Source organism: Amphiura filiformis, chromosome 5 (genome assembly GCF_039555335.1).
Source record: "Amphiura filiformis chromosome 5, Afil_fr2py, whole genome shotgun sequence".
Lineage (NCBI taxonomy): Eukaryota > Metazoa > Echinodermata > Ophiuroidea > Amphilepidida > Amphiuridae > Amphiura > Amphiura filiformis.
Window position 1 is genome coordinate 16,964,492 of NC_092632.1, and position 19,831 is coordinate 16,984,322.

Here is a 19,831-nt window from a genome sequence, read left to right on the forward strand (position 1 = left end):
AGCAGATATCGTGTACAGGTATGGGTTGATAGCGGAATTAATGGGCAAAATAAATGTAACACACCATGCATATACAGAGACTGGTAAGACTAGGATGTCAGCCTGCACGAAGATCCCGAGGCATATAATCGGAAACCAGCACATGAAATCCGTAGCCACAATGGCGAAACTTTTTGCGGTGAATGCAATCTGTTCCCTCATTTCTCTGTTCATCCCTGACTCTCTACTTGTTTTATATACAGCCCGTATGATCTCAATGTAGCATATGAGTATAATCAGATAGCATACAAAGTTCAGACCTAAGAAAATTGCTGATGCAAAATAATGACCGGACTTGTAGCCTTCTGACTGGGATCTGAACTGATTTATCTCATAATTTATGATTTTATTGTTTCCAATGATGATTCGATCTGTGTATTCCATATTGGAATAAAATTGTATTTTGGCTAATGGAAGTCCAATACACACATGAGAGTTGTCGTAAAATTTATATTCCATTCCTGACAGAATAGAAGGTGTGGTGCCGAGAGCCAATGCAAACATCCAAATTGTCACAGCAAAGATTGTTGTTGACTTTCTTTGTAGCTTTGTTGATGAATATGGGTACTTGATATTCATAACTCTATCAATGCTTATCAACATTACAAAGAAAACAGACGCTTCACTAGATGTTATAGAGATTGCCCCAGCCACTCTACAGGTTATACCAGACCTCCAGGATTCAGCTTGAAGTGGAAAACCAGCTCCATAGTAAATATCAGCAGATGCTATTATAAGCATATACAGGCCCATGAGTAAGTCAGACATTGCCAAGTTGCTAAGCAGTAGTGTTTGTACTTTATTCACCTTTATGTCATTAGTTTTTCTCCATGTTACTACAAACAAATTCCCAGCAATAGCATTGATACCAATCAACCACATGAGAATTGTTAAGACTGGATCTGATAGGAGTCTATCACAAGTTAGGTATGGGGATCTAACTAATGCTGCACTACAGTTTACATCAGTGTGAACATAACACTCGCATATCTCATGCTGATTGGCTATCAACAGTGCACCCTTGTGAAGATTAGAAAAAGTTTCAGGATTGACCAAAGTCAGATTGTTGCCTTTAATATTGAGAAATTGTAAGTGAGTTAAATTTGTGAGATTTGGGATTTCTGTCAGTTTGTTTACAGATATATCCAGAAAGCTGAGATTGATTGTGTTTTTGAATAAAGTAGGATCTAATATGATTAGATAATTATTGGCCAAGGATAACATCTCCAAGTTACCTAGATCTTGAAAAAGATTCTTACTTATTGTTTCCAGTCTATTGAAGTGTAGGAACAGTGCACTTAATAAACTCAAACCATCAAATATGTGAGCATTCAAAGTTTTCAACTGATTATTATTCAAGGCAAGTGTTTGTAAGTTACTCAAACTGTGAAACACATTTGCTTCTAAAGATATGAATAGATTATATCGCAGAACAAGAATTTCAAGATTTTTAAAACTTTCAAATACTTTGTTTGGTAAAACTTTTAAGTTACATCCACCAAAACTAAGTGACTGAAGGCTTTTCAAATTGAGAAATAAACTTGAATTGACTTTTACCAATGGATTGGCATATAGGTAGAGTTGTCTTAAAGATTTTAAATCAGCAAACAACCCAAGTGGTAAAGAGGTTAGTTGATTTCCACCCAAACGTAAAAGAGTGAGGTGTTCTAATCCATCAAACATTGTGCTGTCTAAGGTTACCAACTTGTTCCAATACAAAATTAGTTGAGTTAAGTTTTTCAAGCTGTGGAAAATCCCAATAGGCAGTGTCTTTAAATTGGTGACTCCAAGGTGCAGGTAAGTTAACTTACTTAGGTCATTAAACAGGTCAGAATCTACAGAAACAAAATCATTGTGTCCAAGTTTGAGTTCAACCAGATTGGTCATAGTTTGAAATATTCCTCTTGGTAAAGTGGTGAGTTTGTTACGCCACAAGTATAGAATGAGTAAGTCATTGAAAGTGTTGAAAGCACCTGCTCTGATGTCATGGATGTTATTACTACCGAGGTCAAGAATAACAAGGTTTGGTGGATAAAGAATGAGACTAACTACGTCATTACTACCTGTACATGTGTGGATTACTTCATTATCATCAAGAATAGAGTCGCAATTTGATGGGAAGTAAAATGAGCATTTGCCTTCAAGCAACTCACATGTGATAGTGTGATCATATCCTGTAATGTTTGAGCAACGCTTTGTCTGATTTAATTCTAAACCAATGTAATGATCTGTGTCTGGACAGTGATGTCCTGATTCATTAGCTGGTATTTCACTTATAATAAGACTGGTATTACCTTGTAGGTTAATCTGCAGCTGTGAATGCCAGAATAGTACATGACATGGTTCTGCCTGTCCTTTGATTGCTATAAATCTGCTTGGGCACAGATGAGATGACTCTCCTTGTCTCTCAACATACAGACCTCTAATGTTTTGATGCCATTCTCTCATTTGCATTTGCAAGAGAAGTATAGTGCTGGGTGATGAGAGTATTTGTAAGCTGCATGTGACAAATGAACTCCCATGAAGAATGAGCTGATCTGGACTGAGGATCTGGAGAGAACAGAAGTTAGACTCATGAGTTGCATTCCACAATGAGTGGACTTGCAGCTCTGTAGCAAGACTAGGTTGAAGAATAAAACCAGAGTTAAGCAAACTTGTGATGTATAATGGGATGATGTACAGGTGGTAAATCAAAAATGCCATGATGTTAAATCCACTTGCTTAACTTGGAGCCATACAATTTGTCAAGACTCAAAAACTGTAGTTTTGTACTGGAAGTCTATGACTATACCTCAAAAGTTGTGTTGATATTGTTGATATCTCTATCAATCAGAATGAGATATTCAATAAGATGCTGGAGTTTATCTTCAGAGGTGTTCAGCAGTCACATATTGATTAATCAGTAACGTTCCTTCATCTCTGTTCAGTGTTCATGATATATGGTTCATGACGACTCTTGACAATATCCACATTGAACTCATTCCCCCTCATAAGAACTTTTAAACTGTAGTCAATATCTCAGAGCTGGATTTTGACAGCACACTAATGGTACAGTTCTCCCAGTGAGGTGAGAGTATGTGAGATGGATGAAAGTGACAGTAGTGAAACTCTACCTTCATCTAGCTATATGTTGTTGTGGTCTTCATCCTAGCTATAAGTAATTATTCCTTAACCAATGAAATCAATGAAATGAATTGTAATTTACAGAGCAAGCAGTAACAATAAATCTTATTGGTCAGTATTCAATCACATTGCTAGCATTTGAACTTAAAATTCAGTCTCAATAAGCAACAAAAAGTCAGAATATGTCAAGTAAAAGAAACAAGAAATTAAGCTAAGCTGATTGTTTGTGTAAATCTGTATCAGGAAGTGAGCCAAATGTTATTTTCATCCCACTTTGTTCTTGAATTGATTACATGCCCCCGTCTTGGAGAAGTAATCAAATTGTGGTCAGATTTATTCATACAACTTTGGTGAGAATATAGTTAATTTCATGAATACAACATGTAATGCCTGTGTTTTATATCCTTGGAAGCATATCCAATTTGGCACAAACATCATTTCACTTAAAAAGTAATAGGAAATATGCAAACTGTCTCTTGTTTTCAAATAGGCTAGGAAATGGAAGACTTTGTCATGTTGGCATATTACCCATGGAAAAGATAATGAAGTACCTTTTGATGGTTTTGCCAGGCATTTGGCAAATTTGTTTTGCTAATGTTGCACTAAGTTTGCATTTGCTCATATCATTTATGATGCTGTCATTTATGTTCTATTTGCCAAAAAGTATTAGGACACATTTTTGTGCCATATGTGACTACCTAGTGTACACAGCTTCCTTTTGGTAAATTGAGTATTGAGTATTGTATATTGCCTGAAGTCAAATGTTTTATTTCCGCAGGCAAAATCAATCCTAACATATTATGAGAAACATTCATTTCCGTATGTACACTTGTAACCAAATTACAATGTTTCTAATCTGATCAAGAAACCCTTTGTTAAGATTGTAATTTAATTGACATTTTAAACATTACAATCAGGTGCAGAAACTTGTGATTATTTCTCTGTTTCAGTAGAGAATATGAGTCTTCTCATCTTCTCTAGTTTCAGGTAATGCAGCTTTTTGATACTTGTACATTCATGTAAAGCTGTTGAAAAGGGACATATTATGTGTTTCAACACCTGTGGATGAGGCTGATATCGGCAAATACAAACTATCTCAATTAATAAAATTTACAACATACACCTCATTTACTCATGTTGAATCACGTATTATTAATGAAAAATTGTAATTTAAAATGTAGTCATTCAAACATCTGTGTTGTAAGTTTTATTGTGTTACAAAGACCTTGGAGTTAACTCTGGTTAACTATGAATCTCAGTAGACAATGATTGGCTTTTTGACGTCATCCAACAGGAGACACAATGGCAGCATAATCCATTGGTAAATGTTATTTAGTATACACTTTTATGTTAGACTTGTTGTTAAACTGTAGTGTCATTATGACCAGTTCAAATGCAATTGCAACCAATCTTGGCTTATAGCTGGACTACATGAACCTCATGTAATGGTGGTGTTCATTACCTGATCCATAAAATTGGATGACCAACATGTATTTGGGACCGCTGTCCTTAATTTTAGGACTATGAATCTCTGTAGACTAAGATTTACTTTTTGCTAATTTTTTTCTGCAGAGTTGTATTTATATGTATGTTAATTGCTCTTGAATTTGTATTTTTTGTTGTCTTTGCAGTTTTGTAGTTATCTTCATGAGAATGCCTCCTACTTAAGACCATTAGACCAAGCATTCAAAACTTTCCATGAAAGCATTAAAGAAGAGGCTCTGACTACTCTGGTAAGTATATCATGACAAACAGACTGGTGGCTCATCTGGTAAAGGCAGTGCAGATGAATCATGATAAAATAGACCTTGTTACAGTTGGTTCCGATCAGGGGAATAAGAGCTCTTGCCTGTCCTGTAAAAATGCCCTGACCAGCTATCTATGGCGACCTCCTTCACCAGGTCACTTGTGCCTGGCTGACGTTTTGTCAGTGTTCGCTCCAAATTTGAGCTGTTAATGCTTAGATATACCTGACATAAAAAATTTAAAAAATACAGAGGCCTTGTGTCTTAGATTTTTCCAGGCGAGCTGTCAACAGCTCCTCTTGAAGGTATTTAGGAGAACTGTTCAAATTGCTCTCTAGAAATTTGTCAGAAGGTGCCCAAGCTGTCAAAGAGAGTGGTGGGTGAATGAGGAGAGTTGTTCTACATTAATACCTGATGAAGGACTCCCCAGATTCTAAAGTAGGGCAGCCAGAATGAGTCCGTACACTGTGTATAATTATATGATATTTTATTTAGAACTACAAAAGATTATCTGCTTAAAATGTTTATAACTTACATAAGCTCTACCGAAAAATGTTGTTGACATGCGGTAGCAGACCCGTAGTACAGCAAGTTTTTGGGCTGAGATTTTCCCGCACACCTCTCTAGCAGCATCGCCTCCCTAAGATCCCCCATTTTAGAACGGTTCATTCTAGAAAGAATGTGACACCCAATCAGAATGAACTGTGTTGCATCATTGTGGGGATAGTACTAATGATTAACATAAATTTAGGCTAAATTATATGCATATTTCCACCAAAATGTGTGTATGATATCATTGGATGTTATGTAAAAGCTGAGATGTTCTTGTTACCCATGGAAGCAAAGAATTCACTTGAATTTTGTTCTGTGATGTGTGAGACATCCCACTATGCAATGCGTCAAGAACCAGATTTTGAGAGATAAAAATGTTTAAAAATATGGGTTGAGTTAAAAAAGTGAAATTTGTGAAAAGCTTACCTTGTCGATCTATGCAAAAAAAGATATATTACACTTAGAGAGTGTTGCTCCATCGCCAAACAGTACAAATAACCCCATCAATTGCACAGACCTGGTAATAACCCATTCTTTTAAAGCTTCAGTGCACATATTTCAACATGAAATCTACTGTTCAGCACCCCCCTTGTAATGGCGCATGCTGATATCCATTTTTTTCTCTCAACATATTATAAAGGCAAATTGGAAGCTTTGAGGCCATTAGGCACTAAATCAGTCTTGCCCAAATTTAATGGTATTTTTGTCCAGTAATGTTCATTGTAAACGTGTTCTTTTATTCACTTTGATTGGTAAATTAATTTGTTTTCTGTGTGATTTTCTATGTTTGTTGGAAGTACTTTGGTAAAATTACTTATAGTATAGGGTTAAAAGTGAGTATTATTTGATCAAAACTTTGCAGCCAATTTACAAATGAGGTCAAGCTTTGATGCATCAGAAATCATGGCGACTAGCTATAGAGTATATGTATTGGTTGAAGAAAAGCTTAAAAAGATGCTTCAAAATACAAAGCCTGCATGTTGGGTCCATTGGGTGCTTAGAGTATGGTTGGTGCACACAACACTGCAAACAACAAGACAAATAGTTCTATTAAAGCTTGCTTGAATACAGGTCCTTCAGTGCTTCATTGCCTGTCAGTTTGGCCACATACAGAATACTAACTCTAACCCTATAACCCTACCTCTTTATCCTATATGCCTAACATAATGCTGTGCTTATGTTATGCTATCCAGTAGATTTCTTGACTTTACTATGGCTTCTCTAGGGAAAGATTAAATCCTACTCATATTCAAAGCACATTATAATGCCAACAAAAATTTTTGCTGTTAAAATGCCTTTATGAAATGTCAATTCAGACTTCATCAATGTGAATCAAGCTTGATGCTAGCTTCTGTTCATATCTGGTTGTAAAGTTATGTCAATAAACCAGGCTAACCTTCTTTCAAAGTAAATTGGGGCCTGTTTCTCAAAGACATATGCTTGCTCTATAAGTATGATTTATTATCAGAGCTTGGGAAGATTTTTAAAATACAATGCAGTTTCCCAACTCCAACTCCCTGACTCAAACTCAGTCAAAATAAGCCTGAGATGCTGATAACTTATAACCCAATTCTTTCAACAAATGCTTTTAAAACCTATTTTTCCGATATTTTTGTTGAACAAAATTAAGATGTGACAAAATAATATGCACCACAAAACAAATGTGTGCTGCAGCTCTGAGACATACTTTTTTCTTAACTTGTAACAATCAAAATAAAGATTGATTGTAAGTCTGTGTGAAATGAACCCTTGATATTCTATCAACATTGTAATGTTAGATTTGTTTAGCTCAAATAGAGATTGTTATATGCTACTGATTTAATTACTGTGATATTCAATTATTTTGCAGGAAACAGCAACAGATCTTCAGGACTTTTCTGCAAAATTTAGTAAATATGTAGCCTACCTCAACAAACTAGAACCATATCAGCTATTAAGGTAAGTATGCACACTCCATCTGAATCATCATTTTAAACCCAAGTTCCTAGAATAAGGAAAGACAAACCAAGGCAAGGTTTAAGTAGGCCTAAGTGTTATTTCACTGTCCCTTAAGAGGTATCAAAATAAAGAAAAAGATATGCAGTTTACATGGAATTAACAATACTTACAAGTAAGTATGATTAGTTTATGATATGTATATTAATAATAAATATTGATATTTATAAAGTCTTTATATTCAAATGGATGTACTTTTTCTTTGTAGTTTGGAAGAGGAATGTCAACAGTCTTCTTGTAGCCATACTCTAGAAGTGCGCAATATGGAGCTGCATGCAACCTACAAGAAGTTCACTGCTTCATTCAACAAGTTAGATACATACATAGGCCTTCTGGCAGCAGCTAGCACTAAGTCATGTGATCATCTACAAACCAATCACAGAGCTTTCTTTGACAAACTTGCAGAATGCTCACAGAGTTTATATGAAGTAATGAAAGGTGAGAAGTTATTGATAACAGTTAGGTGTGCATATTTGTGATGCTATCAAGAAAAATGAGAATGTCACAGATATTCTGTTTCAAGTCGCATCAGTTACCAACCCTTCAAAAATGCAAAACCTGTGAATTGATCTTCAGGTTATAGGCAATTTCAGTTTCTGAAAACAAAAAGAATTTGAGCACCTGTTTTTGCCAATGACTCAAAATCTATACCAGAGACATTGGACATGTTAGCATAAAATGGTTTACTGATGAAACCACTGGGCTCCACTCTTGAAAGTAAATACCAAATGTCTGTGTCCTTTTTTGACAACTTGGGAGTCTGACAAATTTTTGTCTAAACAATGGTGATCCAAATTCTGCATTGGCTTGTATATAAGTCAGGGCTTGGTGTCAAGTGTGGACTAAAAAGGGTTCTCATGCGGATTGGGTGTTCTGTTGCAGCCAAAGAAAACTGTTCATGTTAATTATGTATCTCTTGTTAGGACCATGGATATACTGATGTGTAAAGAAGACCTACAATGCTTGTCAAAATTGTTGTGACACTCAAAGTTCCAGTAGGGTAATGTAAATGAACCCCTCTCCTTCATGTTGAATCCTACAATGTTACTCATGGGCAGTTAGTAGTACCCAACATTGATTAGTGGGGAAGGGGTGTTTTAGGAGGTTATGGAAGGATTTAGGTTTAATCCCAAAGAATGCAACATTTTAGCACATTAATAATACAGAAATATGGGGGCATAATAAAGTGCAACTTTTGACGAGCATTGTAGATATATAGGCTATGGAACTGGTTAAATATTAACAAAATACACAAATTCATGCTACTTTTTACCTTGGAATTTTTAAAAGTAGGGTGTCAATTTAAAATCACATTATCTTAGGGCAGATGTTGATGGCCTTAACTCAAAAACGTTGGAAATGGTATCAGTTGTTTTGCATCTGAATTCTTCATCAACAAATAATGAATAATGACATTTTGCCTTTACTTTTTTGTAGATCTTTCTAAGAATTACAACTACAAGGTTTCTTTAGAACATCAACTCCCTACTGCAACTCAGAAGTTACGGACCACAGATGAGTGTGTTGTATCATCTCTTATATCACTAGTTACCTGTACTGGAAAGGTAAACATAATTCAGCAAAATTTCCTGCTCCACAGGTGCAATCAGAAGTAAACAATTTCCTATTGCACCTACTTTTAATCCTACAATATCAACATAATAATTGTAGTTTCTTCAACAAGGAAGCATTGCTTTTCATCTGAGAATATGAACAGAAAAGGCCATCCTACTTGTATCACATCTTTGGTGCTAGGCGTTTGTTTTAGCACCCCACATGCTCTCCTCTAGTGAAGGAAACACTCCCTCCTTTAAAAAAAAAAGTTGAACCTACTGCTGCCATATCCTCAAGAAAGAGAAAAGCTAGAACTACTACAAGATGTTTGTAAAGAAAAGTAATTTTTTACTTATGGGGCAACCTTTTAGGTCTGTATGCATATAACAAGGTCTAATGTTAGACCTCGTCTAACTAAGAAGGTTAGACTTAGGGAGGGATCATTTTATTCTTTTCTTTTCCTCCTTTGCTCATAGCAAAGTTCAAAAGTTAAACTGCAGCCATCTAATATTCAGTTACATGTATGTGTCCTTTTAAAACAAAATCTAAAATAATATAGAATAAGGTAAGTAAATACCAAAGAGTTCCTTTTCCATTGGACTAATCTCCATAAACCAGGTCTAAAGTTAGACCTAACTAGTTTTGTGCATACAGACCTTTACCTCTATTCTATTGCCCCCAATTTAGTGTGATTTAAAGAGAAACACCAAACATTTTGCCAAAAACAAAATTTAAAAAACCCCAACAAGGATTAGTGTGCATTGGTATCTGTAGCGTAAATTACATCGCCCATCACAGAAAATTCAATGTATAGTTATGCATAATGCTTTGAGTAGAATGTGTCATTGCAATTTGGTGGTGGTGGCTAGGGGCTACATTATTATGACTGATGTATGTACCCCTATGGACCAATCAAACAAGGTGTATTTGATGGAATTTTCAGATGGTACCCCATTTTTCATCATTGAGAGTGATACTGATATAATATTGGATGGCTGAGCATGATACCATAACATATCGGATGAGTCATAAAAATATCGGACGAGCCAACGGCGAGTTCGATATTTGTATGACTTAATCCGATATGTTATGGTATCATGCGAAATAAGCCATCCAATATTATCATTATTAGGTTTTCTTAACTCCTAATAACCCTGAAAACATAATAATGATCATTACCTGTTTGACCTTATTGTTGCCACTTGCATCAGAGCAGACAATGTCTGTGATGTACTTATTGTAAGCTCTATGGTAGGCTTGTCTTGAGTCTTCTGTAGTGCCGCCAGTCACGTTCCTTGTTGGTAAGCCTAGCTTTCCTGAAGGCACATTTTTTCCTGCATGATGATCTTTTTGTAGTAGAATTGAACCATGTCTAGTTGAACCTGTTGGTGCTAAGTTTAGTTGGAACATGTTCTTTCATAAGAGATTCCAAGCCATATTGTACATTGGATGCTAAACACTCAATATGTGTGCTGGTTGAGTTGGTATCAGTAAATAAAGTCTTCAGCCCATTTCTTGGCCTCCGATCTAAGGGTGTCAAAGTCCACCCAATTCCACAGTTGGATTATGCGATTGCATAGTTTCTGACACTGGACCTTTGCATTTAGGTCAAGGAATACAGTGTCATGGTTACTGAATCCAGGTAGACCTACACACTGGTTAACTAAAGATGACAGGTTTGTCAACACAATGTTGAGAATGTTATCTCCTTTTGTTGGAAAATTGACAAGCTGGTCTAATCCCATGCACGCTTTTGAAGGAAGGAAGGATTCACTCAAAGACTGTGGTTATTGATGTTCAATTACTTGGTCATTTAACCAGCTGTTCATGTCTCATACATACATACATACAACGGCATTTATATAGCGCAATTTCAAAGAAATGATCATTGCACTTTACAGAAAACTTACCCTACAACTAAAGACTACAAGAAAACAAAAATATGCAAAAGAAACAACATAAAATCAGCAATGGTTAAAAAGATGGGTTTTTAGGCTACGTTTGAAAGTAGTAACTGTGGGAGATGACCTAATGGATGAAGGAAGATTGTTCCAGATTCTGTTTCCAAAGACACTGAACGATCCATCGCCTATCAGTCTGTTTGTCTTAGGAATGATAAGGCGCGTAAGATCTTGATTTGAGCGAAGGCCTTCCCTAGTTGGAACACGGATGGTCAGACAATCAGAAAGGTAGGGTGGTGCCAGATCGTTCAATGTCTTGTAAATGTAGAGTAGCACTTTGAAGCAAATTCTCTTGTCTATTGGAAGCCAGTGTAATGAATTTAAAAGAGGTGAAGATGAGTGACGGCGTGGAACTTGGAAGATAATGCGGGCAGCATGGTTTTGTAGTCTTTGTAAGCGAGCAACGTCTTTGCTTCTACATCCAGACAGAAGGGCGTTGGCATAATCAATCTTGGATAACACTAGTGCCCGCATGGCATTACTGGATGCATCTTCGGTGACAAACCTCATTTAATTCTGGACAAGTTCCACAAGAGAAAATTAACTGTTTTACAAATAGATGTTATATGGTTAGACATGTTCATCGTAGCATCAAAAACAACTCCCAGATTCCTGATGGTAGCAGATGGAATTACTTCAGCATCACCGATCTTTATATTGATGTTGGAGAGACTGGGCATATTGTGTGGAGGGGCAGCAATGAAAAACTCGGTTTTGGAGTCATTTAACTTGAGCATATTACAAAGCATCCAATCTCGAACTTCCTCGACACACATGGATAGCTTGAAGATGGCACATGCTGAATCACCAGGAATCTTGGGATTGAAAAACATATAGATTTGAACATCATCGGCATATATGTGAAAATGTAAACCATGACGACGGATTATGTTAGCAATATACTGAGAATATTTTGTAAACACTCTTGGCCCAATAATAGAGCCTTGAGGTACGCCACATTCAAGAACATGCCTATCAGACATCACCCCTCCAACAGATACTCTAAATTGACGACCACTTATGTAAGACTTGAACCACTGTAGGACTGTGCCTTTGATACCAAAGCCATGCTCTAAACGAGAGAATAAAATGTCATGGTCAATGGTATCAAAGGCAGCAGAAAGATCAAGCATAATTAAGAAGACTGCCTTGTTATCATCAATGGCCCTAGCAATATCATTGGTCACCTTGAGTAGTGCTGTCTCGGTGGAATGCTTTTCTTTATAGGCAGACTGACATAATTCATCAAGCTCATTAGCACGCATATGGTCATTGATCTGGATAATTGCAGCCTTCTCAATTAGCTTTCCTATGAAGGCGATGTTTGAGACGGGTCTGTAGTTCTGTAAGTTGTTCCAATCTAGATTGGATTTTTTTTAGGATAGGTGTGACAATTGCTTGTTTAAGATCACCTGGGAAAATAGCATTTGTTAAAGACGAGTTAATAATGTCAGTTACACGTGGAAGAACAATATCAATATTCTCCTTTAGCAGCCAGGTGGGAAGGCTGTCAAGACTACATGTTTTGTTGGCACAATTCATAATAATAGAACGAACATCAGCTTCAGTCAATTCTCTGAAATGATCAAGATGATTTTGAATAACAACATCACTATGTAGTGAGGACACTGAGTCATTACCTAGAGGAATATCAATTACATTACTACTACTATCCTTAACACTACTATCCTTAACACTACTATCCTTAACACTACTATCCTTAACACTACACTTTATACTAATTCTAATTTTTTCAACTTTTTCATTAAAGAATTCAGCAAACTTGTTGCTTAGCACATCAGGTGTGTACAATGATGGCAGACTTTTCTCATTTTGGTTTAGTAAAGTACCAATGACCCTGAAAGTATCTTTTGGGCTAGCATTATAAAGAGCATCGTTGAAATGTCTCTTTTTAGAGTCCTGTAACATTTTATTGTAACAAAGATGCTGCGCTCCATAGGATTCCTTATCTGATGAAGAGCCACTTTTCCTCCACTTCCTTTCAAGTCTACGTTGTTTACGCTTTTCTTCTCTGAGATCGTCATTATACCACGGAGGGCGAGAGCATACACGACGAGATCTTGTGGTTGCAGGAGCATGTTTATCAAGGACTCTAGTAGCAGCTTTCTCAAGGTGATCCAAAAGATCATTCACATTACTAGGTTTCGGTTTCAGACTGTTATTTAGTTCGCAATTAAGATCAGTTTTTAAAGCCACTGGATCCACCTTTCTGAAATCCCTTAATGTACTAGTGACCCTTAAAGGTGGTGGTTTACTTTGTTGCAGAACAAATCTTACCATGTAATGATCAGAGCCATAGGCAGTGCCAGCATCACAGAGTCTGACCAAATCTTCCTTCTCAGGAGTGAGTAACAAATCAAGAGTGTTACCGGATATGTGAGTGGCCTGGGTAACATGTTGGTTGAGTCCAAAAGAGGATAAAATAGCTTGAAAACGAACAACCTCGGATCTGTGAGGCTCGTTCATGTGGAAATTAAAATCCCCCAACATGATAAGTTTTCCTGTCAACAAAGAGACCTCCTGGAGGAAATCCTCAAACTCCTCCATGAACCGATTAAGAGTAAAACCATTTGCTTTGGTCGGGTGGGGACGGTATATGATAATGTAGTGAACACCATTGTTTGGATCTAAGATACTTGCATGTTCAAAGGTAACTGTCTTAGCATTAAGCGGGTGTAAACGAAACGCAAGTTGAGCCTTACTAAGAACCCCAATACCACCATGATTACTGGTACCTCGTGGGATGTTCAAAAAGGTATACCCATTTGGCTTCAATTCGCCAATGACAACTGGGTCATTGGTTGCTAACCATGTTTCAACTAAGAAGATAGCATCTACATCGTGTTCACTAATATAGTCATTACATGTAGTTGTTTTATTTCGGATTGATCTCGGATTCCAGAGTCTCATGTTCATTAACGGTTCACGATTTATATAGGGTGTTATGAGGGTACGGTTGGGCCTATCAGTGTGAACAGGTTTTATGTGCAGTTCATTTTTCTTTTCAGATGAGATATGAACAGGTATACTGTGGTTAACTGAATCATCTAGGGAATTGGGGGTGGAATTGTTTGAGATCAGCCATGGTTTTCGTCGGCCACCTCTTTTTCCATGTGGTTTTGAATGGAATGAGTTATTGATTCCAAGAGAAGTAATTGTTCTCCAAACCTCTGTGGGTAACCGGGGTAATGATTGCTTGGTTGAGTTGTTGTATGTGTTCAGTGCAATCAGCTGTCCAGAATTGTAAACAAGTTTGGGTTTGATTTGCTCATACTGATCATGATCAGTCTGGTTTGGGCCTGGGTTTGGGTTGATGTCCCCGAATATCAGGATGTCAAGTTGAAAAGATGCAGATGTGTTACTGCTGTAAGGAATACGGGCACCAAGATACTTAAGTGTCTGCAGTTGATTTCCATGTTGTACATGTAGGCCTACAGAATTCCAGTCTAAGCTAGTGTATAGAAGACATTGGCAATTTGGTCCATTATTGATGACCAACAAGATGACCAGCAAGACATGATATAATACCATTGTTCAAATAAGTCAGTGTATCTCCACACATAAAACAAGATGATGAAACCGTATTCAACAAGGTGATCAAAGATGATAGGGTCTTATGCAACAAAGTGATCAAAATGATGGGACTTTGTGCAACAAGGTATGAAGAGGTGTGAAAATCAACCAGGGACCAAAGTCACTGTTGGATGAGTATGGTTTCTGTTTGTTGAGTAAAATACATAAACTGATGTAACTCACAGTAGTAATATCCAGAAAAGTATTTCTTCGTCAGAATTCTAAAATAATCCATTAGATGTCACAAAAAGTGTCTAGTAGAGTCCTGATGTTTAGTTTCACCACTAGTAAACACCAAAAATTTGTAACATCAGTAAAAACCACATAAATTAAACAATTATTTAAGAGCTGATGTGAAGTGCTGCCATCCAGTGGGGCGCCTCCATTTACATGTGGGTCTCCTCCAATCCAAACTGGCATTCCAAGGTATGATGTACAAATGTCTGAGATAGCCTCATTAACACAATCCATGTAGGTTTGTCTTGTGCTTGGCGTTTTGTTAAACGGCACCAGCAATGATGTTATTAGTGCCATTTATAATCTTGGCTGCGATGAACTCAGCATCAGTTTCAAGCTTTATAGGAAGACTGATGAGCCTGTTGTGTACAGCAATGAGTACCCCACCATAGCCATCACTTACATCTTTGCAATACAAGTTGTAATCAGGAGGGAAGATTTACCCATGACTTGATGGTAGGTTTCAGCCAAGTTTCACATCCAAGAATAATGTCAAATATCCTTTTGTTTGCTGAAAATACTTTGAATGCTTGCCACAAGTGAGCGCAAATTAGAAGTAGGGTGAAATTTATCAGATGCATTTAAAGGGGATGATTGAGCAACAGGAGATCATGATTGTGAAGAGCCAACAGAGCTGCAGCTACTTCTGAAAGAGCTTGAATTGGTCTCGCTGCAGACCATTGTAGTGTCAAATAAGCTCATTGAAAAGTTAGGTAATCCACAAAGGCAGCATTCACATGGTAAGTCGGATCTTGCTAGTTCAACTTAGTCTCCTATGTCCCTGAAATTTCGTTTTCAAGGGCCATTCTCTCTCTCCTATGTAAGCTTCCAAAAAAATGTCAGTTTGCTCGAGCCCCAAACATGTCATTTAAAAACCAATTTCTTGGGCTTGCATTGTTTATTTCCGATCCTCGCATATATTAATTTGAGTCTCGCATTGTCTTACACCCTGTCACGGTGAAGCATATAGATCGCCTCCATCTTCATATTTAATATATAATTGGCCGCTGAGACACTGAGAGAGTTATCATGGGGACTTAAGTTGAGATTGCCCGAGTACTCAGGTAGTACAGTGGTTAGACTCTTGACCGGTAATCCAGCGACCAGGGTTCAATCCCTGCTGAGTCCTGATTTTTTTCTCTCTCAATATTTTCATATGTCAGTTTGCTTAAGCCCCAAACATGTCATTTAAGAACTAATTTCTCAGGCTTGCATCGTTTATTTCCGATCATCGCATATATTAATTTGTGTCTCGCATTGTCTTACGCTCTGCTAAGGTGAAACATATAGGCTGCCTCCATCTTCATTATTTAATATATAATTGGCCGCTGAGACACAATGAGAGAGTTATCATGGGGACTTAAGTTGAGATTGCCCGAGTACTCAGGTAGTACAGTGGTAAGACTCTTGACCGGTAATCCAGCGACCAGGGTTCAATCCCGCTGAGTCCTGATTTTTTCTCTCTCAATATTTTCATATGTCAATTTACTCGAGCCCCAAACACATCACTTCCAAAAAAATTATACACTGACCAGTTGTAGTTTCTCCTTTTTGTCTGTCTTAACCTTTTTAGTCACAAGCATTTGTGTGAGTGTTTGAGTTGGCTTAAAATAAATTCTGAAAATTCTGAGGCAGGAATGAAGTCTAAGTCTGTGAATTTGAATCAAAAGTTTTAAACTGCTATCATTGATTACATTATTATTATTATGAAGATGTATTTGAATAATATACCTTTGGATACATTTCAGATTGCCAACTTTGCCAAGGCCAATGTTGAATTCTTTGCCGCACCTGCTGCCTACAGAACCAGAGGACATAGTTTTATGGCAGGAGACCAAGAAGGACCACTCACATCACCAGCTGTCACTCAATTTAGATCTAAAGCTATTGGATACATGAATTCGCTATCAAGGGTAGGTTACAAAAGGCTTGGATTGAAGCTTCAAAGACAGTAATTTAATATTGACAAGACATGGGGTTAACTGAGATTAGGATTAGAATAATGGTTACCTGCTCCCACGAAATGAGCATAAGGTCTCAAGTTAGTAGGTTTGAGACCTGGCTGCTGAGCTGCTGTTTGTTTCTTCATGTGCACTTGTACAAGCCAGTAATGAATGGGGCACAAGGGGGCATTCACAAAGGATGTACTGCTGTCCTGTACAAGGTGTGCATCAAACAACAAAAAAATCAGCTCAGCAGCCTATTCATAACCTCATTAATATACGCAGCAAGTGCGATCCAGTCACAGATAATAACTTTTAAATACGCGGACGCAAATGCAGGTCATTGAAAAAGTATAATGACCGCGTCTCGTGAAGTAGCTAAAAGTACGCTCTACAATGACCGCGTTACGTGACGTGTTACGCATTCGAACAATTTACGCGGACGCTAGCCGCCGTATATGGACATCGCATGATTGCGTGCTAGTGTGATTGGTCGCTAGCGGTATTTCCTTAATGGGCTATTCGATTTTTTACAGGGAAAACGACAGATAAAGTTAAAATTGTGTTCTGTTTTCAAATTAAAAGAAGAAAATGTGACGTAAATTGAATTTTAAAAAAGTGAAAAGTGACGGTTATGAATGAGGTTAATGACTTTGCATCAGTTATTTTTCGGGTATTGTGCCTTGGGGCTGCGCCCCTCGGGCTATTCCTCGGTTCCAAAGCACAATGTTTAGATATTTCACAATACCCTCAAAACAACTGATGCGCAGTCATTAACCTCTAACTAGCTTGCAACTTTATGTTCATTTTATTGACTTGGGTCCCATATAAAGGGCTTTGATTAAGAAATTAAGGTTAGTGTCATGATTATGGTTGAGGTTCATGACCTCCATTCTAAAGTTTATGTAATTGGTACCCTTCATGTTTGTTTTGTGATTTTTACAATATGTACATACTTACGACATTTTACTATTTGTATATATTCATTGTTATTTTACAAACGTTGTCAATTGTTGTAATTTTATTTGCTAATGTCTTTGTTTTCTGCACCTTGAGCACCTCCCCATAGGTGGATTTTGGCGCATTACAAAATTACATTATTGTTATAATGTCAATATAGTGCCTTGGGCAGATATTATAGTTACTCAGTAGAAGCAGACTTTTTTCTTGGATATCTATTCAAACATACCATAAAAAGAGAATGCAAGAATCACAAACTATTCCTGTAAGTAATGGAAATGAAAATGTAGACATTTCTTGCTTTGTAAGTCCATGATAAAACTGATTTTAGATGTGACTTGTACATCATAACTATAATTACTAATGCTGTTGTATGGTAATTTGTTTCCTCAGTCCTGTCCTGATTCAGTGCCCTACGAGAAAGCAGTAAGGAACCAGCATGTACTGTTGAGTTCTACCATGAGTCAGGAAGGTCTATCACAACAAGTGGCTAATAACAGTGAGAAAATTACCAGGCTAGAACAGGAGAAAGAACATTGGCTATTGGAAGCACAACTCATGCAAATCAAATATGACAAAGAAATACAGGTTTGTGAAACTATTGTGAAAGGGAATTTCATTGTGCAGTCTTCTAAACTCACAAGATCTCAGCACACTATACATATTAGAGATCACAGTGGCCCAAGTCACCTCCTCATAATGACTGTTGCTCTGAAATGCTTGTCCTTGTCAAACCAGGATAAACCTTTGCAGCCAAGACCTATAATGTATAGGTGCTTTGTGTAGCCTGTTTCACAAGAAGAAAAAAATAAACAAACTATAGTTTGTTCGGCTTATAATTGGCAAAAAAATGAGATGCACAACTTTTTATATTGATATAGAATGGCATGCTCGCAGTTGGGAGCAGCACTTACACTGGTGTAATGTGTGACTGGCGCACGCTTGTGTGAATTTATGTGAGTGTAAGTTGGGACTTCATTGTTGCGTGCAGTTTCAAAAATTATAAGCTGAACAAACTATAGTTTGCGTCTGACGATTCTGTCAAGCAAGCTCCTCCACAGCCTGTGATTGGTTATTGTGTAACTAGGGTGGCAGTATTCCCTAGTTATGCGATATTAACCAATCACAGGCCATGGGGAGTTTTATTCAAAGGATTTTCAGACCTGAACTAGTTTCTTTATTTCACAGATTCCACAATTCCACATGCCCTGTAAGCTGTTATGGTGGTGTCAACAAGTCACTACCAGTGCATGTCGCATGTGCAATTTAAAGTTGAATGACATGTTGGAATGTGGCCTTGTGATAATTTTTTTTTTTTTGGTAATGATGGAAACTACATCGTACAAAATGAATAGTATATTTGGGACTAAATTTCAACCAAATAACCAGTAATGCCCCACACTGATTACAGAAACATTAGGATTTTGACAACAATTCCTGTGTCAATTTTGCTGATAAGAGGCGGGGGCTTTGTTTAGATTAGTTACAGGTTGGTTGACAGCATTTGAATGGGAATTTCATGTAGAAAGCACAAACAGAGCACTCATTTCTGCTGCTCTGTCTTTTGAACTTGGAATAATTATAGCCCATATCAGAAACGTGGACGTAAAAACCACTGCATATGTTGAATTTTATAGATACACAAAAACAGGTTTTGACACATAATCATGAGGTTGCTGATACGGGCCCTGGTACACCATGACCTTATGTTGTTCATTCAGTCAAGGTCCTTTATGTCTTTAACCATTCACCAATCTTGTATATAAATAAGCTGAGCTTTGTTATTACTATTGTCAACTGTGTTCCTTCCCTACTCAAAATGTAACAATCAAGATTGTTGTCCAATGTACTAGCATCTTTCTTTAAATTTTTAATATGTTTCAGAGAGCATCTCAACTGGAGGAGGAGTTACAGCGTGTTCGCAATTCAGGAGGCAAGGCATCTAGTCCTAGCCAGGAAACTATGGTGCGTGAAGCAATGGCTAATGCTGTACCTGAGACAGTCCCAACATCTTCCGGCAAGAAAGCAGCGACGCAAATAGATACATCTATGGTTAGTATTATGGGTTAAGATGACATGTACATTTGTAGACACACCCCCTACATTATTTTAGTGCAAAAATTGACAT

At 37.3% G+C, this 19,831-nt stretch overlaps 1 protein-coding gene across 1 annotated transcript in view; it reads left to right on the forward strand.

Annotated features, from left to right (window-relative positions):
• The window catches only part of LOC140152731 (protein phosphatase 1 regulatory subunit 21-like), a 191,687-nt gene that overhangs the window by 34,490 nt on the left and 137,366 nt on the right, over positions 1-19,831 (forward strand). The window contains exons 9-15 of the mRNA XM_072175210.1: positions 4,794-4,895; positions 7,309-7,397; positions 7,663-7,892; positions 8,892-9,019; positions 16,549-16,713; positions 18,097-18,291; positions 19,588-19,755. Coding sequence (XP_072031311.1) covers positions 4,794-4,895; positions 7,309-7,397; positions 7,663-7,892; positions 8,892-9,019; positions 16,549-16,713; positions 18,097-18,291; positions 19,588-19,755 — 1,077 coding nt within the window. The remainder of the gene's footprint in view (positions 1-4,793; positions 4,896-7,308; positions 7,398-7,662; positions 7,893-8,891; positions 9,020-16,548; positions 16,714-18,096; positions 18,292-19,587; positions 19,756-19,831) is intronic.